Source organism: Oncorhynchus keta, chromosome 10 (assembly GCF_023373465.1).
Source record: "Oncorhynchus keta strain PuntledgeMale-10-30-2019 chromosome 10, Oket_V2, whole genome shotgun sequence".
Lineage (NCBI taxonomy): Eukaryota > Metazoa > Chordata > Actinopteri > Salmoniformes > Salmonidae > Oncorhynchus > Oncorhynchus keta.
In genome coordinates, this window is record NC_068430.1 from 41,836,099 (window position 1) to 41,861,022 (window position 24,924).

The 24,924-nt window shown below is 42.6% G+C and overlaps 1 protein-coding gene across 13 annotated transcripts in view; it reads left to right on the forward strand.

Moving 5' to 3' along the window:
- The window catches only part of celf4 (CUGBP, Elav-like family member 4), a 117,077-nt gene that overhangs the window by 29,326 nt on the left and 62,827 nt on the right, over window positions 1-24,924 (forward strand). For all 13 annotated transcript variants that reach the window (XM_035778188.2, XM_035778189.2, XM_052527050.1 and 10 more), the window contains exon 2: window positions 13,234-13,316. In XM_035778188.2, the coding sequence (XP_035634081.1) occupies window positions 13,234-13,316 (83 nt within the window). The remainder of the gene's footprint in view (window positions 1-13,233; window positions 13,317-24,924) is intronic.

Genomic DNA, 24,924 nt, shown 5'->3' on the forward strand with positions numbered 1-24,924 from the left:
CTCTCTCTCGCTCTCTTGCACAGAATCACACGCACCATCTCCCTCCTCTGTGCCTCTGTCTCTTACTGCCACTACCCATCCCTCTCTCCGGCTCAGTCTGCCCCTTGTCTCCCTTTCTTTCACTCTTTAAATTTCTCCCCCTCTTGTTTTTCCAAATCTCTTTCTCTCTCCTCTTCCCCCAGTCACTCTGTCTGAAAGGCAGATAAGCTCACTGGGGGAGACTTTAGAGGACTCTCCATCTGTGTATAAATAGTTTAGGATGAATTATTGAGGGACCTGGGGTTGCTAATAATCCCGCAGGACCCATCTGACAATGACACGGAAGATGGAGGGAAAACAATTACGCAGGGTTTCTCCTTCGCAGGAATTGGATTGGAAGAGGGGGGGGGCTCTGGGCATAGAACAGAAGCCCCTCGCGGGCCCAACGTCTTGGCTAATAAAGCCAATTAACTCTCTGGAATCAATCGGCCCAAGAGGAACGTCCTTTTCTTCCCTTCCCTGGGACGCAACAGGAACTGTAATGATTCATGTTCCCCCCCCCCCCCTGTTTGTGATGTCCCCTCATCTCGTCTCCCCTGTGGAGGACGGGATAGGACAGGACACCGCGTCTCTCAGCCGCCATCCCTCCGCCGAGGCGGGATAATAGGACAGGAAAGGGGGAATGAGAGGAGAGGAATATTAATGATGGTGTTTAGGGCTGAAAGTGTTGTAATGGGAGGGCAGACTAAACCCCGTGTCTCAGTGTCAGACCCTTGCTCCTGTTTTTGTCAACCACCCCAAGGTGATTTTGACACGACAATTGACTCTTTTTGGGGGGGGTTGGTTTTCTCCTCTTTTGTGAAAGGCCTTTGAGATAGAATGGATTACACTACAACATTAGGTTGAAGTGTTACTGAAATATTTGTTTGCACCAAATCTGCTACCTAGGGAGCAACAACACACAACTGTTGTAAACAAGGGACCAATCAAAGGGACCAGGTTAAATTGATCAACTTCATTATTAATAGTAATAAGAGAATTTACAGAACATAATGAGTGTGGAATCGGACTGGAAGTGTGGAAGAGTGTGGAAGTGGAAGTGGTATACTGTAAATGCACACTGCTGTTTAGTATTGTTAAAGGATAATACAAATAAAGTGTGTGTGTGTGTGTGTGTGTGTGTGTGTGTGTGTGTGTGTGTGTGTGTGTGTGTGTGTGTGTGTGTGTGTGTGTGTGTGTGTGTGTGTGTGTGTGTGTGTGTGTGTGTGTGTGCGCGTGCGTGTGTGCCTTTACAAGTGTGAATGTAGCAGGGAATTCTCAACTGCGTGCGGGCCTGCGTGTGTGCTCAAACGTGTGCACGCAAGCGTGTGGGTGTACAGTCCCCATCTCTCTGGGGAGCACGAGGAGAGGTGGACGACGACAACAACACTGTCCTAATGATGCATTTTCTACTCCATTGATTCAGTGGCTCTGCTCTCCAGTAAATCCTTCACATGCAACACATTAAAGCCGGCCCTTTTTCCTCATCTGCCAATCGATTAGCGAGAGTTCAGGCTGCCTCCCAAATGGCACCCTGTTCCCTGTAGAGGGTCCTACTTTTGACCAGGTCTCATAGGGCTCTGGTCAAAAGCAGTGCACTGTATAGGGAATAGGGTGAGATTTGAGACACAGGCTTACAGTGGAACGTGGTGCATTCGCTGACTTCCACAATGCACACACAGTGTCGTGATGTTTTAATGATCCTTTTTGTTATACTTTATACCTTTAAAGGTTTTGTCCCGACCAAGATCCATTTGGGATTGAAAGGTTGTCACTATTACTATAAAGAAAAGAGACCATGTTGTTTTTTTAGGTTTGCTTTAGTTTTTTCGCCAAGCACCTGTAAGTGTATTGTGATGGATTTGTGCTCATAATGACAAAATACTACCGTATATTTACTATAAATGTTATAGTATTCACTGCAGTGTTTTTGCAGACTTTACTTGCAGACTAAAGTCTACAAAAACACTACAGAAAATACTGTAGTATTTACTGTAGTATTTACAGTTAACTCTAGTATAAATAATGTAGTAAAAGAAAACTGTAGTATGTACTATATTAATTAGTTTAGTGTTTTTGCAGACTGTATTATACTGTAGTATTTACTGTAGTGTTTTTGCTGACTCTAGTATGCTGTAGTATTTACAGTAGTGTTTATGCAGACTGTAGTGTACTGTAGTATTTACTGTAGTGTTTTTGCGGACTCTAGTATGCTGTAGTATTTACAGTAGTCTTTATGCAGACTGTAGTGTACTGTATTATTTACTGTAGTGTTTTTGCTGACTCTAGTATGCTGTAGTATTTACAGTAGTGTTTATACAGACTGTAGTGTACTGTATTATTTACTGTAGTGTTTTTGCTGACTCTAGTATGCTGTAGTATTTACAGTAGTGTTTATGCAGACTGTAGTGTACTGTAGTATTTACTATAGTGTTTTCATTGTATTATCTTTGAGGAATTTACTGGAGAAATACTAAAAGAGCACATTTCCCATAACCTGTAGGTAGGTAGGACTGGGGTCTGAATGGATAGTTCAGAGTTTCTGCTCTTTTTTATAATATCTGCTAATATGTGTATGTGACCCATAACATTTGATTTGATTTAGGGAACACAATATATGTTCTATACTTGGCATGCATTTTTCTCACTTATGGGGTGGCATAAATTGTGATATGGGGAGGGGAATGGGCAGGGAGTATGCAAATTGAATAGTATTGTAGTATTTACTATAGTTTAAAAACTGTAGTGTTTTTGAGGACATTACTGTAGTATTTACTACAGTGCTTTTTTGCAGATAATACTGTAGTATTCACTATAGTATTCAACAGTATACTACAACATTCTATAGTAAGTACTACACATGATCGAGGGATACTACAGTGTGTAGAATAGTATTCTACAATATACTACAGTATACTACAGTTTACTATATAATTCCAAGTACTGTAGTATTCTTTCATGTGGGTGGGAATGTTACTGTCTAATTCTTCAGCGACTTAAATACATGTCAAGTAGTTAGAGATTGCACAGGTGTGTGATTACTTTCATTCTCTCTTTCTCTTTCTCTCTCTCTTTCTCGTTCTCTTTCTCTCTGTCTCTACCTTGTGTTAGCACTGTGGGATCGGTATGGTAAAGGAGGTCTGGGGTAATACACGCCATTATGAATGCATACCGTCCCTTTTATGTATGTTGGCACTCAGTTCTATTTCACTCGGCTAGAATAATATCACACTCAAGACGAGAATTCATTAGTCCATGAAACAGCTCCTGAATTTTTAAGGCCTATTTTACGGAACAAAAAAGCCCTGACGTGGTCTCTGCACAGTAATTGAAGATTTTCTTTTTGCGTACTATTCTCCCAACTCATATTGCGGTCTTGAAAGTGCCTTCTTATTTAATCAAGGGTTTACTGCATTCAATTACATATTTCTAAATGATATGGGGGTAGAACCTGCATGGAAATGTTTCCGGAGACCTTGACTCTGTGTCCCCATACTCTAAGATAGCCCCCTTTCCTCATCTCATTCACTCCATGAGCACAGATCTGAACGCACATGACGGGTGAATGTGATATGGTGGAAACCTATCCAGTCCATTCACCTGCCAGTGGTCTTGAAGGAAAGGTGGTAAGGACTTTTAGAAGAATAAATGGACACAGCCAAGGGCTTCCTCATTAACGTTACAGGAATAGTTCCCTCCAAAGTCTGTCAGACATGGCAAGACATGGTTTGATTAGGTTGGTTTGTTACCCTTCCAACAAGTGACTGTGCTGCTATTGCATACAGAATAGTTTATGGTGCATTAGTGTGTCATTAAGTCTCATGCCAGAGTTACACAGGAGTTAGAAACGGGGATGTAACGATTCACCAATATGCATCGGTCCCGGTTCCAATGTTAAAGATACTAGTGCATCGATCCAAATTAAGCATGCATCGGTCAGATAAAAAAAAAAAAAGATTCAATCTTGTTTTATTAGGAAAATACCTCTTACCTGTTTTGAATTAATTGATGCGTCCTCTCCTTCAGTTCAGTAGCCTATTGAACTTTTATGCATGTAACTGCATATGACTGTCAGATATTAACAGGGCGCACAGGGCGGGGGACACAGATGCTCGCGCCAGGGAGAGGTTGGCCTATGTGGTTCTAATAGGCTATTCGTCCATCTGCACGGAACCTTCAGCATTCAGATGCTTGTAAAATGGCTTTCGCAATGTCAAACCATAGCCTTTATTAGTTGAGTGACAACCCATGTAATGTATCTAAATGCTTATCAAATCGTTCATGAAAGGAGAGACGCACATCCCTAGTTGTAAAGGGTTCATAGCACCTTGTTATAACAAATGTGGCTGGAATTCCTCTTTAGTAAAGCTCACAGAGCGCTGAGACCTTGCAAAGTAATCTTGTCACGTTTTTCATCTCTTAAAATCAATCTTTAAACTGAAGTGAAAACATATTTTGTTTATGGAGAAAAGGCTGTACTTGGTCCTACCTTTCAGGTCCAGATAAGTGCTAACAAAACAGAGGTGAGAGATCTGGAGATTTTTATTGACTGACTGAATAACATTTTAAAGGTGAGGATTTTCTTTCAGAGTTGCTAATGTGCAAGGCTATAGAGCCCTTTCATGCAATGGACTCTTTGAAGACTATAGCTGAAATGTTCTGACATATTTTGGGGAATAAAATAACACTTTTTAGTAGAGGGAGCCATGACTGATAATAGCCAGTAGCAGTGCGTGGGTAAAATGATCGGTAAAGCCAAGACAGAAAAAAAATCCATATTACAACCGACAGTTGGAGACAGAAGTTTACATACATCTTAGCCAAATACATTTAAACTCAGTTTTTCCACAATTCCTGACATTTAATCCTAGTAAAATGCCTTGTCGTAGGTCAGTTAGGATCACCACTTTATTTTAAGAATGTGAAATGTCAGAATAATAGTAGAGAGAATAATTTATTTCAGCTTTTATTTCTTTCATCACATTCCCAATGGGTCAGAAGTTTACATACACTCAATTATTATTTGGTAGCATTGCCTTTAAATTATTTAACTTGAGTCAAACATTTCGGGTAGCCTTCCACAAGCTTCGCACAATAAGTTGGGTGAATTTTGGCCCATTCCTCCTGACAGAGCTGGTGTAACTGAGTCAGGTTTGTAGGCCTCCTTGCTCACACACACGTTTTCAGTTCTGCCCAGAAATGTTCTATGGGATTGAGGTCAGGGCTTTGTGATGGCCACTCCAATAACTTGACTTTGTTGTCCTTAAGCCATTTTGCCACAACTTTGGAAGTATGCTTAGGGTCATTGTCCATTTGGAAGACCCATTTGCGACCAAGCTTTAACTTCCCAACTGATGTCTTGAGATGTTGCTTCAATATATCCACATAATTTTCCTACCTTATGTTGCCATCTATTTTGTGAAGTGCACCAGTCCCTCCTGCAGCAAAGCACCCCCACAACATGATGCTGCCACCCCCGTGCTTCACGGTTGGGATGGTGTTCTTCGGCTTGCAAGCCTCCGTCTTTTTCCTCCAAACATAACAAAGGTCATTATAGCCAAACAGTTCTATTTTTGTTTCATCAGACCAAAGGACATTTCTCCAAAAAGTACAATCTTTGTCCCCATGTGCAGTTGCAAACCATTGTCTGCCTTTTTTATGGTAGTTTTGGAGCAGTGGCTTCTTCCTTGCTAAGCGGCCTTTCAGGTTATGTCGATATAGGACTCGTTTTACCGTGGATATAGATACTTTTGTACCTGTTTCCTCCAGCATCTTCACAAGGTCCATTGCTGTTGACTGATTTGCACTTTTCACACCAAAGTACGTTCATCTCTAGGAGACAGAACGGGTGTCCTTCCTGAGCGGTATGGCGGCTGCGTAGTCCCATGGTGTTCATACTTGCATACTATTGTTTGTACAGATGAACGTGGTACCTTCAGGCATTTGGAAATTGCTCCCAAGGATGAACCAGACTTGCGGAGGTCTCCAATTGTTGTTCTGAGGTCTAGGCTGATTTCTTTTGATTTTCCCATGATGTCAAGCAAAGAGTTTGAAGGTAGGGCTTGAAATACATCCACAGGTATACCTCCAATTGACTCAAATTATGTCAATTAGCCTATCAGAAGCTTCTAAAGCCATAACATAATTTTCTGGAATTTTCCAAGCTGTTTAAAGGCACAGTCAACTTACTGTATGTAAACTTCTGACCCACTGGAATTGTGATTTGTGAATTGTGAATTACAAGTGAAATAATCTGTCTGTAAACAATTACAGGAAAAATAGATGTCCTAACCGACTTGCCAAATGTATAATCTCTTAAAACAAGAAATTTGTGGTGTGGTTGAAAAACCAGTTTTAATGACTCCAACCTAAATGTATGTAAACCTCCGACTTCAACTGTATGTATTGTGATAATTGTGTTGTTTGCTCTATAACCTGTTAGTTCATGTGCCTTGACACCGTGATATATAGACCTAAGGCCGAGACAATAAGAAAACACAGTGGCAGAATAAATTGAACCACACCTTTGTTTCATCACAAAGCAGGAGAGCAACCTCTGTCCGGCGAGGTCCACAAAACCTGGTGCATGGAACAAACAGTAACGTGACCTACAGCATGATCAACCAAGTTCATGTTTCTGACATTTTCCGACTACTAAACAAATATTTATTTAGAACCACTGAGAGTTTCCGCAAGTTGCAAAGAAAACTGGAGCTGCCTCCTATCATGACACAAGGCGAGACCCAGATGCAGACACAGGAGGCAGATGGTTGGAGTCTTACCCTATTGGAATAATACATATTGTAAGGCAAGAGAATAGTTGTGGACAGGCAAAAGGGTCAAAACCAGTTCAGAATCCAAAAGGTACTGAAGGGCAGGCAGAATCAAGGTCAGGGCAGGCAGGATGATCAGGCAGGCGGGAAAGTAGTCCAGAGTCAGGCAGGGGTCAAAACCGGGAAGACTGGCAAAAAGAGAACAGCAAAAGGAGAACAGCAAAAGGAGAACAGCAAAAAGAGAACATCAAAAGGAGAACAGCAAAAGGAGAACAGCAAAAGGAGAACAGCAAAAAGAGAACAGCAAAAAGAGAACAGCAAAAAGAGAACAGCAAAAGGAGAACAGCAAAAGGAGAACAGCAAAAGGAGAACAGCAAAAGGAGAACAGCAAAAAGAGAACAGCAAAAGGAGAACAGCAAAAGGAGAACAGCAAAAGGAGAACAGCAAAAGGAGAACAGCAAAAAGAGAACAGCAAAAGGAGAACAGCAAAAGGAGAACAGCAAAAGGAGAACAGCAAAGGAGAACAGCAAAAGGAGAACAGCAAAAGGAGAACAGCAAAAGGAGAACAGCAAAAAGAGAACAGCAAAAAGAGAACAGCAAAAGGAGAACAGCAAAAGGAGAACAGCAAAAAGAGAACAGCAAAAAGAGAACAGCAAAAGGAGAACAGCAAAAGGAGAACAGCAAAAGGAGAACAGAAAAAAGAGAACAGCAAAAGGAGAACAGCAAAAAGAGAACAGCAAAAAGAGAACAGCAAAAGGAGTACAGGAAAAACACGCTGGTAAACTTGACTAACATACCAGACGAACTGGCACAGAGAGTGCCACTGGGGAAAATAAGTGACACCTGGAGGGGGTGGAGACAATCACAGGAACAGGTTAAACAGATCAAGGCGTGACACCTCCACTATTCTAGCACCATTTCAACTTCAACATTTCAACACAATAAAATCGCCTATGCTTTCTCTAATAGAGTTACAACTAAAAAATACCAAAAATAATTTAGTCCAATCAATGTAAGATAAATATGATGTAGCTGTCAATGGTTCTGATGTTTGTGTGTATGTGTGTGCGTGCGTGTGTTCGTGCAAGTAGAAAAAACATGTTGACTCAACCTACTTGTAGAGAAACGCCAATGCCATTCTCCTCTCTTTCATGTTGACGAAACAGTCTATCACTCTGTCATACAGTACACTCTTTTAGTTTTTGTTGTCCTCGGCTACCTGGCTAAAATGCTTGCTCGCTAGCCTAACTTCCTTTCTTGGGTAACGTTAGTTAGTTAAAATGATCCTTCTTTACATCTAGCTACATATTTAAATTCCATCCTCTCAGGCCAGGGGCACAACAAGGTATGAATTAATGGTTGATCAGAATCGCGGTTATAGTCATTTGCCAGTACTGAGAATTAAGTAAAACCACAAGTCCAAATCCCTATCTCCATCCATGGTTAATTTAGGAAAGGGACGATTTTAGCTAGCCACCGGAGTACAACAACACAACAATATGCAACAATTCAAGTTGTTTCTGTCAAAGACATATTTCTCTTGAGGAGATGTGATAAATGTGAAGCAAAATTCAAACTGGCTTCTTGACACTTTATTTATTGGTGCGCCAGGACCATTCACAGTTCAGCTCACTCAGTTTAGCTCAACACAAAGGCAATTATTTTATACTTTTTTATCACGGGAGGCCAAATGCTCACTGGCTTCCCTTGCATTCAAGGCTACGGGCAGCAACAATGTCATACTCTTTTTGACCAGACAGTATCAGCTAGATGGCCTACACATACAGAGACAGAGGGGCGCTGTTTGCTCGCTTGGATGCTTTCTCTGGTAAGATACATTCAGCCTCTTGCGAATTGACAGAATATGACAAAAACACAGAGAGATGAAAGATAAAGGATTTGATATGTTTTTGCCCTTTTCCTTGGTAAATTTATTTGGGAAGACTGGCTTCTCTTGGCATCCATGATTACAATGCAATGATAATACCAAGTCTCATGATCTCACATTTGTTAAGTCATAATTGGACTTCATGAGAGGTACGGGCTTAATTGATGCCAGAAAATCTTCAGTTAGACATCTTGCAATTGGAATCTCTTGTAACAGAAGAGAAGAGAGTTTGGCCACTTGGCTGTCACCGACAGCTTCTTCTCAAATCACTGGTAAGATTCATTTAGGCAAGTCAGTTAAGAACAAATTCTTATTTACAATGACAGCCTAGGAAGAGTGGGTTAACTGCCTTGTTCAGGGGTAGAACAACCGAATTTGACCTTGTAAGCACAGGGATTCGATCTAGCAACCTTGCGGTTGCTGGCCCAACGCTCTAACCACTAGGCTACCTGCCGTAGATGGAGAAAGTAGTGGTGTCTTTCCAACCTATCTTTCCTACTTTTTAGACATTGTCTCTTTCAATCCTGATTCCTCTCTCTCTCTCTCTCTCTCTCTCTCTCTCTCTTTTACTCCCTTCTGTCTTTCCCTCTTTCTTTCTCTCTCTCGGTGGGTGTGTGTCCCTTTAGGTCGGTGGATGTGTGTCACTTTAGGGTGTCTGCAGTGGTTGAGATAAGAGGCGAGTGTAGGACACAGGGGGATGGTGTTCACAGCAAGGTGATCTTATCTTCGCTCTCTACCTACCTCTACCCTTTTCTCTCTACCTTTCTCTCACTACCTTTTTCTCTCTACCTTTCTCTCTCCCCTCTCTCTACTCCCTCTCTCCCTCTCTCTCTCTCTCTCTCTCTCTCTCTCTCTCTCTCTCTCTCTCTCTCTCTCTCTCTCTCTCTCTCTCTCTCTCTCGCTTAGCCTCTTTCTCTGCACCGCTTTCTTCTCCCTTCTCCACCCCTGCTTTCTACTGTTCATTTGCTCTTTCCCTCATCTTCCCCTCTCTCTCTCCATTTCTCTCTCATTCGCTGCCTCTTTTCTTCTTCTTTCTCTTCTCTGCACTGTTGTTGATTTGAATTTATAGCATTGTAAAACAATGCAAGGCAACAAAAGATTAATGTCTATCCACTGCTCCTACCAGTGTGTGTTTTAGCCAGATACTAGCTAGAGCCAGACACAGCAAGATCCGAGCTGAGCCTGACTATGACTGGGGTGTTTGTTGAGTGTTGCTTACTCAAACGTGTGTGTGTGTGTGTGTGTGTGTGTGTGTGTGTGTGTGTGTGTGTGTGTGTGTGTGTGTGTGTGTGTGTGTGTGTGTGTGTGTGTGTGTGTGTGTGTGTGTGTGTGTGTGTGTGTGTGTGTGTGATAGTAAATCAACGATAGTAAATCAAGGAAACTTTGACAAATGCGGCCATTTCGGCAGTCCCTAAAAGGAAAAAATCTATTTTAGGCTTAGGGTTTAGGGATAGGATTAGGGTTAGGGTTACAATTGGGGTTAGGCTTTTCAGGATAGGATTAGAGTTAGGAGTTAGGTTTGGTTTTAGGGTTAGTGATTTGTGGTTAAGGTTGGGGTTAGGGTTATGTTGAGGTTTATGTTTAGGGTGAGGGAAAATAGGATTTTGAATAGGAATCCATTTTTTGGTCCCAGCTTGGCTAGTAAAACCAAAGTGTGTGTGTTGTGTACCCCTGTATGAGCGATGTGTGTGAAGCCCAGGCTTGCACACACACACACACACACACACACACACACACACACACACACACACACACACACACACACACACACACACACACACACACACACACACACACACACACACACACACACACACACGCGTGTTCCTCCTTTGGGAGAGGCAGCTGGCATGTAGCGTAACATGACAGGGAGGAGGTAGGTAGGAGGTAGCAGGCTGTCAGCAGTGAGCTCCCACTCGGGCTAATGAGCATGGCATTAATTAAAAACAGCAACAGGCGGAGTGAGCTCTCCAGCGGCCCGCCATCAGACCAGCCCAGGGTTAAAGACACAGAGCCAAGCACACACAGCGACTGAGAACAGCTCCCCAGGCACACTAGTTAGCCCTGCTCTTCATACATGCTGCAGCTCGTCTGGCCCCCACTCTCTCTGCCCATAACATGTCAATATGTAAATAGCCAGATACCACAGCTATTAATGACATAACCTTACATTAAAAAAGGATGTTGACAAGTTGAATGTGAACAAAAGAATGAGAGCGTGAGGCATAGAGCTAGAAAGATACGAGATCTACTCTTCAGGCATCCTTGTTTAGTTCTGTTGTTGACTTCTGCCCGCTGTATTAAACCGGCGTTTTGAAAGTTTACACAGTCTTTTTGATTGCAAAATGCTACTCGCAGCTCGCAGACGGCTTTTAGTTTGTTCATTATATTTTTAAAACTGTGTATATGTACAGTCTCTAGGACAGTGTGAACTGTCTTTATGACAGTCCTGTGAGGGGAGTCAACCTGATGTTTTTACAGTGCCCGAAAACATTCTGGGGTTTGAATTTGTAATAAACAGACACAAACTGTAAACTTGACAAAAATAAAAGATTGGAGAACTTACATCTTTGAGTCTTTGAAAGAAAAGTCCAAGTCTAAATAGAAAAACGAAAAAAGACAAAAAAATGTCACACCAATCAACTACTTATGCCTTGATGGCGAACTGCCTAATAAGCATCACCAGTACATTGTGTAAACATATTTGTGTTCATACATTGACATATGTTCATCCTTTCATTTCTTTTAAAGGAAATGTTTCATTTCATTTTCACTTCATGCTTTCATGGTAACGACGCATGTTACAAATTGACTGTGGGGAGAATGTGATGTTGAAGCGTAAACAGGCCCTACAGACGATATCTATTGGGGTCCTGGAATGTTGGCATAACGTTTTCAAATGTCCTCCGAACATGGTTCCAGGGTTTCTGTGTTACATGTTCCTGTTCATGGAGGGTCTCCATAATAACATTCACAGTCAAAAGTTGGACAGTTCTAAATAAGATTCTCCTTAGCCAACACTATGTCAGTCTTATGACAGCACTACATAGGCTTCCTGTCAAGGGGGCCTGTGAGTGACATGTTCCTGTGGTTTCTCTTAGTTTGCCTGAGTCTCCGGCATCTCCCTGGCAGCCCCCTCATGTCAGCCCAGGTGCTAGGGAAACAGGGGATTGTGGGAACATATGGAGCAGAAAGAAAGACTGTCAGGGAAATGTCTGCCTTGTCACAGCAAAGTGAGGACCGACGCACACTGATGGTCGACTGGATAACTGCAGACTTGCAGAGAGAGAGAGAGAGAGAGAGAGAGAGAGAGAGAGAGAGAGAGAGAGAGAGAGAGAGAGAGAGAGAGAGAGAGAGAGAGAGAGAGAGAGAGAGAGAGAGAGAGCGAGAGCGAGAGAGAGAGAGAGAGAGAGAGAGAGAGAGAGAGAGAGAGAGAGAGAGAGAGAGAGAGAGAGAGAGAGAGAGCGAGAGCGAGAGAGAGAGAGAGGGAGAGAGAGAGAGAGAGAGAGAGAGAGAGAGGAGAGCCACATAAGATTTGACATGTTTTGGGAGAAAGTAGCTAGTATAGCTAGATTAGCTTGCACACGTTTATGAATCTCTGCCACACGAGAAGTGATAACATGGTAACAGTTTAGCATACATACACTGAGTATACAAAACAGCATGAACACCTGCCCTTTCCATGACATACACTTATCAGGTGAACTCTATGATCCCTTATTGATGTCACTTGTTAAATCCACTTCAAATCAGTGTAGATGAAGGGGAGGAGATAAGTTAAAGCTTTTTAAGCCTTGAGACAATTGAGACATGGATTGGGGGTGTGTATGTGTGCCATTCAGAGGGTGAATGGGCAAGACAAAAGATTTCAGTGCCTTTGAACGGGGTATGGTAGTAGGTGCCAGGCTCACCGGTTTGTGTCAAGAACCGCAACGCTGGTGTTTTTTTCACGCTCAACAGTTTCCCGTGTGTATTATAAGAATGGTCCACCGCCAGCCAACTTGACACAACTCTGGGAGGAATTGGGGTCAACATGGGCCGGCATCCGTGTGGAACACGTTTGACACCTTATAAAGTAAACTCGATATTAGGATGGTGTTCCTAACGTTGTATAGTAGGCCATGTAGGTAGCGCTTCGGAGATAGTACTCTTTAGCTGCAGGCTAACCATCTCTCTCTTTCTTTCACTCACTCTCTCCCTCTTTCAGTCTTTCTCTCTCTCACTCTTTCATTCTTTCTCTCTCTCATTCTTTCTCGTTCTCTCTCCATCTTTCTCTCTCTTTCCTTCTTTCGCTCCCTCCCTCTCTCACTTTCTTTCTTTCGTTCTCTTTCTCTCTCTTTGATCTCTCTCTCTCTCTCTCTCCCTCTCTCTCCCAGGGACGGCTCTGTTTGTGTTAGTTTGTGTTCTTGGATTTTTGTCTCTAACGAGTTTGAGTGGTCTCCTCCTTCGCTGTCTCTCAGTGTCTGCCCCAGTATGCTAACGTCATTATCCTTTTTCTCCCTCTCCCTACCCCCTCTCTATGTCTCTCTCTCTTTCGGTCTCTCTCTCTCTCAGGCTGTGCCTTCCTTACCTACTGTGCCAGAGAGTCGGCCCTGAAAGCTCAGAATGCTCTTCATGAGCAGAAGACCCTGCCAGGGGTAAGTTTACCACCACACTGTCATACTGTTTGTACTTTATGGCCCCTCAAGCACCTTAACATGCACCCAGACAAATAAATTATTCCGACACCCATAAAGATCACACACAGCAAGGCATACACACACAACGCACACACCTTGCCACACAAATGTGTTTCCATTCAAAGGTGCCACACAATGTCTTTACTGTTGACATACTGTACACACAACAACACACCACCCTCTTTTCCCATTTGTTCTCCCTCTTTTTCTCCATGCGTCCCTCTCCCTCTTTCTCCCCCTCCCTCGCCTTTTCATTCTCCCTCTGACAGTCACACAAACCCACGGGGAGAAACCACATAGCATCCCATCAGAGCAGGCCTATTTATAGTTGCAGTGTGTGTGTGTATGTGTGTGTTCTGTGGTAGGGCCAACAATATACTGTAAATATACATACAGTATATCTAACGTGTCTAACAACATTATGTTCGTACATACAGAAGAAAGGAAGCACTTGAGTACATGAAGAATACAAAGTGCATTTAAAGCAGGTGCTTCCACACAGGTGGAACATCCCATCATGCTTAGGGTCATGTATAAAAATACCCCGTTGCCCATTATTTTGGCTACCATGGCTAGAAAAAGAGACCTCAGTGACTTTGAAACAGTGGTCTCAAAGGAGCAAATGGGGGTTTAAAGGGTGTGTGTGTGCATGTTTCGAAAGTGTGTGTGTGTGTGTGTGTGTGTGTGTGTGTGTGTGTGTGTGTGTGTGTGTGTGTGTGTGTGTGTGTGTGTGTGTGTGTGTGTGTGTGTGTGTGTGTGTGTGTGTGTGTGTGTGTGTGTGTGTGTGTGTGTGTGTGTGTATCAGTCACCAGATTACAACCCAATTGAACACTTATGGGAGATTCTGGAGCGGCGCCTGAGACAGCGTTTTTCACCACTATGGACAAACACCAAATGATTGAATACTTTAAGTTGGTGTTTCCTTTATTTTGGCAGTTACCTGTATACCATACTGTATGTACAATATGATTGCAAGCAACAACTCCTACACTATCTGGATCCAATGTATACTTTAATATATTATTATTATTTTTTAACCCAGCACTATGTTGCAGGGCTTTAACATTGTGTATCTGTGCCCATATGTGTGTGTCTGTGTGTGTATGTGTGTGCGTTGAGTTTTGATGCGTCTCTGTCAGGGCTCGCTTGGTTGGGCCTGTTCGTTTTTTAATGACGCCTCCAGGGAGGTTGACAGTCGCCATGTTGAGCAGAAAGCCTTTGATGTGAGTGATTATGACATCATAGATGTGCAGTGCGGAAGAGAGGAGTCGCGCGCTGCCTCTGCCGCTGTGGATCCTTCTCTCTCTCTCTCTGCTTTCATCCCCCCGAGCAGGAATGGCGCAGTCACACACCAAAAAAAGAAGATACATATAATATTTGGCCAAAACAAAAATGTGATTTTCTGTTCACAATGAAGATTTTGCCTTATTGAGCGTTGTTGTATTACAGTACGTGGTACGACATCTATGTTGTCAGTAAAGGGCCCTTTTTTAATCGAGCGATCCGTACTTTTTGAAAGCTTTGTGGCGACTCGAGCAGTCCCTGTAGCTTGTGTAAATGTTGTGAGGAGGCGGCAGTGGCGGCGGCAGTGGCGTCATCGTGGTAATCTTGAGGAACCCACAGCAAATGAATTTAATTGAAGTCACTACCCATCACCGTCGTTTAATAAGAAATGCTAATTAGCCAATCCCAGATCGGGCCGCCGGTGATTGCTTAGGTTTGTCGACTCATTGTGAATGCTAAGTAAACAAGTATAATTCTCCAGGACAGTTCTGGTATGAGCAGCCAACCGTAAAGAAGCAGAGGAGTCTGGGAGACGCGGTCTTTGAAGCCTTACAGAGGTGAAGACAGAGAAACACAACAAATGAGTTGATTAGGGAAAGAGCAGGGACTTGGCGGAGAGATGAGTAAAGGCAGTAGGACCTTTTTATCCGCACGTTGCTTCTTTTCTTCTCTTCTCTTTTCAAACAATTATCGCCCCTCCCCCCACCACCATTTTCACTTCACTTGGCATCTTTCTTCTCAAAGTTGTTCCCTCGTGTTGGAAAGTTTTGAAAAGCAGTGTTGTGCCTAGCTCAGCTTATGCCCAGGTGACGCCTAAACTGAGAGGATTTGGATTCCATAGTGAACATACCCTGAACGTGCTCCTAAAGGCACTAGGAATTGACATGATACAAGCACCTTGAAATGACTTATTGATATACCTATTGCAGGGATACTTAAATCGGGAGCTTGAGCCCAATTCCACTGCTGATGCTCCTTCTTGGCGTTTAGTTGGGGACTGAATTTGAGCCGGGGGACCCTGCGAGTGCACTTAACTATCAAGTAAACATGAAAATCAGAAGTGTAACTGAGCTTGAGCTCCAGATCGGATGTATCCCTGACCTACTGGGATATCTTAAAGTGATAGTTCCCCTTTTAGAAATTATTTTCCACTTCACTAGCGTGTTGACATTTTCTCCAAAGCATTTTAAAATGTTTAGCTGGTTATCTAGCAACATTCAGAATATCATGGCTGGAATTGTTGGACAACGTAGCAATGCTATTGGAAATGGACCAGGCCTTTGTGTGGAATCAACTATGGTATACAGTAAACTACTAATTTGTATTTTAGTAGGATATGATAATTGTTTGTTTTTATGTATCATAGTCACTAGTGATTGACATTGATTAGAGTAGACTGTGTACTTGTGTACACTACATGACTAAAGGTATGTGGACACCTGCTCGTCGAACATCTCATTCCAAAATCATCGTCATTAATATGGAGTTTGGTCCCCCCCTTTGCTGCTATAACAGCCTCCACTCTTCTGGGTAGACTTTCTACCAGATGTTGGAACATTGCTGAGGGGACTTGCTTCCATTCAGTCATAAGAGCATTAGTGAAGCCAGGCACTGACGTTGGACGATTAGGCCTGGCTCGCAGTCGGCGGTCTAATTAATCTCAAAAGTGTTATTATTACCATTATTCCTCATCCACCAAACTTTACAGTTGGAACTATTCTTTGGGGCAGGTAGCATTCTCCTGGCAACCGCCAAACCCAGATTCTTCCGTCAGACTTCCAGATGGTGAAGTGTCCAATGTCGGCAAGCTTTACAACACTCCAGCCGACGCTTGGCATTGCGCACGGTCATCTTAGGCTTTTGTGCAGCTGCTCGGCCATGGAAACCCATTTCATGAAGCTGAACGAACAATTATTGTGCTGACGTTGCTTCCAGAGGCAGTTTGGAACTCGGTAGTGAGTGTTGCACCTGAGGACAGACGATTTTTACGCTCGATTTTTACGCCTAACGCTCTTCAGCACTCGCCGGTCCTGTTCTGTGAGCTTGTGTGGCCTACCACTTCGCGGCTGAGCCGTTGTTGCTCCTAGACGTTTCCACTTCACAAATTTGAGGAACTGACTTGTTGGAATTAACGTATTATTATAATATATTTTTTCCCTTTATTTAACTAGGCAAGTCGGTTAAGAACACATTCGTATTTACAATGACGGCCTACACCTGCCAAACTTGGACGATGCTGGGCCAATTGTGTGACGCCATATGGGACTCCAAATCACAGCCGGTTATGATACAGCCTTGAATCAAAACCAGAGTGTCTGTATTGACACCTCTAGCCCTGAGATGCAGTCCCTTAGACCGCTGCGCCACTCGGGAGCACCCTATGACGGTACCACGTTGAAAGTCACTGAGCTCTTCAGTAAGGCCATTCTCCTGCCAATGTTTGTCTTTGGAGATTGCATGGCTGTGTGCTCGATTTTATACACCTGTCAGCAACAGTTGTGGCTGAAATAGCCGAATCCACTCATATGTGTCCACATACTTTTGTATAGATAGTGTACTACTTCAGGATTTCACAGGTGCTGGCACATTATTAGGTTGCTCTTCCATTATAGTTATCTTTAACAGAAATCCATTAAAGTTCCTTTTACAGAGAAGAACTTAACCAGAGGTCAAACCAATGCCAGACAAAAACTAAACATAACAAATGTTGCATTAGTTTATTCAAAGTGTGCGTCTATAACATGATTCACCGGGGAGGTTTAAGACGGGTATAAAATGGGACCTGTCTCAAATGTGTGCCTTTGGATGCCATATTTATGATCCTCTCGTGTTTCAGACTCATACAACAGCATGATGCATCAGAAAGCATCTATTGATTTTGGCACAAGGCCTCCCTAGCAGGGGGTGAGGGAGAAGGAGGAGAGGGGGCACGACTAGCCGGCACAGTGTGTGTACACACCTACGCGCAAATACTCGCTCAAACTCATAAACACACATTCTCATCACACAAGACATACTATTACACTTGTGTAAAGCCGTGAGCATTAAACACACATACAGACACACAGACTACACACACACACAGAGACACACAGACACAGACACATACATATACAGACATATACAGACATACACACCCAGACACACACACACACACACACACACACACACACACACACACACACACACACACACACACACACACACACACACACACACACACACACACACACACACACACACACACAAAGACACAGTATTATAAATTGTATTTTCATGTTTAAGGACTTGGACAAAAAGAAGAAGAATCGCAAATTCATAGATCTTTCCACACTGAATAAGCACACTTTTACAAACGCATTCTCCTCCACACTGAATAAGCAGCGTAACATACACACACAGAAATGTAGTGCCGGCCGACTCACACTGTAATAGCGCAAAGTCAGATGAGAAAACATAGAAGCTCGTGAATCAATGAGTCATTTCAGAGCGTGTTCAAATACACACACAGCCCAGCACCGTTCTGCCATCCCTCTTTTCCTCCCTCCCTCCCTGCCTTCCTTCCCTCCCTCCCTCACTCTTTCCCTCCCTGACACCCGTTTCAACCCGGGGACAAGAAAACAGAAGAAAAGGAAAGGTGGAAAGGGAGCTGGGTGATAGAGGGAGGGATGTAGGGAGGAATAGAGAGGGATGGATAGAGAGAGAGAGAGAGAGAGAGAGAGAGAGAGAGAGAGAGAGAGAGAGAGAGAGAGAGAGAGAGAGAGAGAGAGAGAGAGAGAGAGGAGGTGTAGGCAAGGTGTCTCCATACCACTGATTTGTGTCTGTTACTTTTTTTCTCGAGGAGAGATAATGACTGGGTCCAAAAATCCATGGCATTGATTGGCTACATGACCCACTTTCATGGCAGCTTTTCTCAATAAGCCGCCTCATTGGTCAATAACTTCCTGGCTCTCTGGGTGAGGTAGGGGTTTTATGAGTGTGGCTGGGAGGAGAGAAGGTGGGACTAAGGTGGAGTGCACGTCTGAGCCATGTATGCATCCTAAATGGCGCCCTATTCCCTATTTGGTGCACTACTTTTGACCAGAGCCCCATCTATTTATTCCCTATGAAGTGCGTAGGGCTCTCGTCAAAAGTAGTGCACTTTATGCGGAATAGGGTGCAATTTGTTGAAGGAGCCCATGTCTCAACTGTTGAAGCTGTGCGTTAGCGTTTTTCATCATGTATCGTGTTCTGGAGGCAGTTCTGCAGAGTGGTCACTAGCAAGCACAATCACAAAGTCCTAAAATCTGATTTTAAACTGAACCATAACCTTAACCCTAACCACACTGCTAACCCTAATGCCTAACACTAACCTTAAATTAAGACAAAAAAAGCTCCTTTTTGTTTTCATACATTTTTACAATAGAGCCCATTTTGACTTTGCAGCTGGCCTATCTAAGGAGATATCGCTCAGTTCTGCCTCCAGGACAAGACTCAATAAATATCAACCTGCGTTTAAGCTTCCTGTCCTCATCTTCTCACTTGACAGGACTTCAATTTGAATAGTAACGTATTGCATTCATAAAAACGTTTTCCACTAGGTCCAAAAGAGCTTTCATAACCTTGTTAAGGGGTGAAACTCACCTCATCCACCATCACCAATGAGTAGCAACCACCTGGGTCAAGGATAGGTATGCATACATCCCATAGCCGTAATACTTAGTTTTATCCAGGGGAAGCATTGGTCCTAAAGCTTATTTCCGGTGCCTGTGTGGTACGTGGTGCAACAGCTGGCCAGTTGTGGACAGACGTGATAATGACAACACAGGGAGTGGAGGCGGAACAGTATCAGCCAGGCCGTGGCTCGGCAGCTTTTAATAATTGATGGTGGCCTAGGCCCCGGATTGGGCAGTAATTGCATTACAGGTCACTTCTCAATAGCAATTTGTGAAAGTTGCGGTGATGTGTGCCGGGTGGCGATCAATAGGGGCTGTCCAGACTCTCTCTCTCTCTCTCTACTGTATGCAGGCAGGCAGACCGTTTTTTTTATCTAATAATGTTGTTTTTATATGTACTGTATGTAATATTCAGCTGCAAGCACAATATGACACATAGTATTTTTCAATTCATACATTTCATAGTGGGTTATAATCACTATTCTAAAGTAGAACGGTTTCCTGTTTCTTCAGGAGGAATGTGGGCTCGTTCATCAATGTACATTAACCTGCGATTTAATTGACAGCCCTCAGTTATCATCTACTGCACTGCTGAGGCAGTGATGGGTCATTCACCCTCCATGGACCGTTCTCATACCAAACCTTCTACGTTTTGGTATTTGGTATTTTATTAGGATCCCCCATTAGCTGTTGTAAAAGCAGCAGCTACTCTTCCTGGGGTCCACACAAAACATGACACATGACATAATGCAGAACATCAATCGACAAGAACAGAACTACATACATTTTTAAAAAGGCACACGTAGCCTACATACCAATGCATACACACAAACTATCTTTTGTTGTGACTGTTAATGATGCATCTCCTTCAGACTGTCCAGCTTGTCTCACATCTGCACGATGTAGGCAGCGATGCTGTTTGGCGCTGCCTTATCAGCCTCCCAGTTATCCTTAAGCATGTTCAGGCGTCCTCTGACTTGCCTACCTAACAACAGACACAAACAAGTTCAACAGAACTGGTCATTCCATTACATGTTGTCGTTGTTTAACCGAAACACAACTGATCATTCGATGATTATCTTTAACTTGGTACACTGCGATTGCTATACTACTGAATCTCACAATGTGTTGCTGTGATACTCTCAAGACCTATTATGTCATGGGAATAACAAGGTAACTCAGGCTCTCATTTTGCCATCTCTTGAGTGTCCCAATTTCACATCTCCCATGGGTGAAAGGAAACTGTCATATGTAGTTTACTTTGCCCTCTCCCTGGTGAAAAGAGTAAGTAAATGTTTTACTTTCTCTAGGTGCACTTACTTCCTTCTCTCTCTCTCTTTGGCTCTTCTGTGTCATACTGTACATGTGGCAATTGCTTTTTTTCTGACTTTCTTTTTCGTTGCCTTAGAGAAAGCGATTAATTCCGCCCTCTCTCTTGCTCCCCCTCGCTCTCTCTTTTTCTGTCTCTCTCGCTACAATATCCCTTTTGCCCTCCCTCTCTTTGTCACACACTATCGCTGTGTCATCCTTGTTCTCTTTCCTTCCTGCTGCATCTGGCTCTCTCTCTCTCTCTCTCTCTCTCTCTCTCTCTCTCTCTCTCTCTCTCTCTCTCTCTCTCTCTCTCTGCATTGGCAGGGGAGGAGAGGTGAGTAGAGGAGACAGTGGATTTTTCATGCTCTAGATACAGTGTGTGTGGGATGGAGTCATCGAGGGAAGCAAGGACAGGAGGGGGGCAGAGGGTCCAATTGAGCATTTTGTGTGTGTGTGTGCGCGTGCATGTGTGCCTGCGTGTTCACTTGCTTGTATGTGTGGGAATGTTTAGTCAAGCTGATGTCAAAGACATTTCCTCACCTCTCATCTCTCTTTCTTTATCTCTTTCTACATATATCTCTGTCTTTCCCTTTCTCACTTGGGCCTCATTTTCTCTGCATTGCCTTTCTATTGTGCCCTGACTTTTGCTCTGTCTGTACTGTCTGCTTGCTCACCTCTTGCATGTGATTCCTGGGGTGTGACGCTGTTGAAAAGTCACCAAAGAGGTAAATTATGATGGGCCATCCATCACTGTTTATGGACTCTATGGCGCTGTGGAGAGTGTCTTTCTTCACTCTGCTGTAACACCCAGAACGTTCTGTCCTTTCCTATAACCTGGCTGGCGGTTCTGTGTGTGCTTTTGCAGACTGCCAGACTGCGTTCAATGAGCCTTCGGTATACTATGCCCTGATACTGTATTCCACTGCTGTGAGCAGTGTGTGACCGAGAGAGAGAGAGAGAGAGAGAGAGAGAGAGAGAGAGAGAAAGAGAGAACCCGTGAAGAACAAACACCATTGTAAATACAACCCATATTTCTGTTTATTTATTTTCCCTTTTGTACTTTAGCCATTTGCACATTGTTACAACACTGTATATATACGTAATATGACTTTTGTAATGTCTTTATTATTTTGGAACTTCTGTGGGTGTAATGTATACTGTTCCTTATTATTGTTTATTTCACCTCCTTTATAAGTTGCGAGCTTACACCGCGGGACCTAGAGGTACCCAGTGTCACGGATTCATTGCTCCAGACCACCACAAGGGGGAGTTAGAGCACTCATTATGCATTTGGGTTCGAAGGTTTTTATTTCACCAATCATGTCAAGTGGTTCCAATGACGAATATGACGCGAGACACCCGACCCTGGTGACTTTCTTCAGTAAAGATGGCTGAAAAACATTTAAGTAATTATAACGTCATAAGGAGTCAAGCAAAACATTTACAATTGAGAGGAATATGTTAGTTAATGTAGAGACAAATGACTGTGCATATTCTTTTGTCATAAAGTTAATTTACGAAAACCGCTAGTTAGCAAGTTTTTTTTCAGTCATATCCAATACCAGGTGTTTCAAACTACATTATTTGAATGATGCTGTGTCTGCATGTATGTGTTACAATCATACACGTGTTTACCACTCCTGCTCCTGGGACATTAATGATTACACATTGTAACTATGCAATAGACTAGAAACATGATTTAAGTAAAGGCTGATTTGTAATTCATATATAAAAATAAAATCATTTACCTTTGAAGAACTTCAGATGTTTTCAATTAGGAGACTCTCAGTTAGATAGCAAATGTTCCGTTTTTACAAAAAATATTATTTGTGTCGACTAATCGCTCAGTTTTGTTCATCACGTTTGGGTAAGGAAAAAAAATAAATATTAAGTCATTAAAACGCAAATTTTTTTCCAAATTAACTCCATAATATCGACAGAAACATGGCAAACCGATGTTTAGATTCAATCCTCAAGGTGTTTTTCACATATCTATCGACGATAAAATCCATCGTGGCAGTTGACTTTCTCTTCTGAAGAAATGGAACGCGCATGGACCTAGAGATTACGCAATAATTTCGACACAGGACACCGGGCGGGACACCAGGTAAATGTAGTCTCTTATGGTCAATCTTCCAATGATATGGCTACAAACACGTCACAATGCTGCAGACACCTTGGGGAAACGACAGAAAGGGCAGGCTCATTCCTGGCGCATTCACAGCCATATAAGGAGACATTGGAACACAGCGCCTTCAGAATCTGGGGCATTTCCTGTATGAAACTTCATCTTGGTTTCGCCTGTAGCATTAGTTCTGGGGCACTCACAGATAATATCTTTGCAGTTTTGGAAACGTCAGAGTTTTGTCTTTCCAAGGCTGTCAATTCCATGCATAGTCGAGCATCTTTTCGTGACAAAATATTGCACTTAAAACGGGCAAGTCTTTTTATCCAATAATGACATAGGTCAACATAGGTTGAAGAGGTTAATCAAATGAATTAAGCCAAATTTCTTAAAATCAATCCCATATACCATGTTATTATAAAAACATTAAATTCTCTGGTAAAGCAAATACGGAATACTATCAAAATAGTTCAAAATAATAATCAAAACTGTTCAAAATAGCAATAACTTGCATTAACAGAAAAAATGGCTGACAAATAGATAACGTGCCACAGAATGCTGCAGCAGCCCTCAAGGAGAATGATGCAACCTTTAAAGGAGGAACCATTGTATATTATCTACTTCACATTTGCTTTGGCAATGTTAACATATGTTTCCCATGCCAATAAAACCCCATGAATTGAATTGAATTGGGGAGAGAGAGAGAGAGAGAGAGAGAGAGAGAGAGAGAGAGAGAGAGAGAGAGAGAGAGAGAGAGAGAGAGAGAGAGAGAGAGAGAGAGAGAGAGAGAGAGAGAGAGAGAGAGAGAGAGAGAGAGAGAGACTGCACATCATTACAACACTGTTTATATACATAGAATGACATTTGATGTCTTTATTCTTTTGGAACTTTTGGAACTGTAATGTTTGCTGTTAACTTTTTGCTGTTTATTTAACTTTTGTTTATTATCTATTTCACTTGCTTTGGCAATGTAAACATATGTTTCCCATGCCAATAAAGCCCTTAAATTGGATTGTATTGAAAGAGAGAGAGAGAGAGAGAGAGAGAGAGAAAGGGAGATGGAGAGATGGAGAGTCTGCAAGCTTGTGTTTTATATGTTTACAAATTGCATAAATATTTCAATACTTTTTGGTGAAAACAATTGTGTTTATTAGAGCTGTAACATTATTTACTCTACTATAATATTTTTAGCTAGCTTCCTTACCATCAATAATCTTTTTACCTTTTATTTATTTACTATGTATTTTTTCTCTCTTTCTCTCACACCCCTCCCACTGGAAGGTCTGCTCATGCGTCTTTGTGCCACCTTTCTACATGGAAGAACAATCGCTCTTTTCTATCCTCGCTTCTCCTCTCTTCTCCGACACACTCTCAGATTCAAAGAGAATCTTGCTGTCCGAGCCAAATTCACCACAAACTGTTAGATTTTTTTCCCTCCCCAATCCCATCCCCCTCTCTCTCTTTATTCTGTGTTTTTCCTCAGTCTACATGTTTGGTAAAGTGCTTTGACATGTACTGGGTGAGCGCATCAGCAGAATCTGAGATACAGTCGTAGGTAGTCAAGACAGTATTGGGAAAAGAGAGAGACACAGGAATTAGCTTTGGGAGGCATTTTAAGCAAACAATGTTAGGATTCTGAGAAGTAAGTAGTTAATTATTAAGCAAATGTGTAATTCTGAGATTTCTTTAAGAGAAGGCTTGAGCTTTTGGAACGACATACAGGTTATTGCCAAAATAATGGAAACACTTGAGTAAATGAGGTATATAAAGTGTATTAAAAGCAGGTGCTTCCACACAACTGTGGTTCTTGAGTTAATGAAGAAATTAACATCCCATCATGCTTAGGGTCAAAATGCTGGGCAGGTCATTATTTTGGCTACCATGGCAATGCCTACATAAGATGACAATGACCCCATCCACAGGGCAGGAGCGGTCAGTGAATGGTTTGATGAGCATAACATTCTATGTAAATCATATGCCATGGCTGTCTTATTTACCAGATCTCAACCCAATTAAACACTAATTGGAGAATCTGGAGCGGTGCCTGAAACATCATTTTCCATCACCATCAACAAAACACAAAATTATGGAATTTCTCATGAATGGTGTCGCAATCCCTCCGATAGAGTTCCAGACACCTCTAAAATACATGCCCAATGCCCTATTAACCTCTTGAAGCTAGGGGGCACTA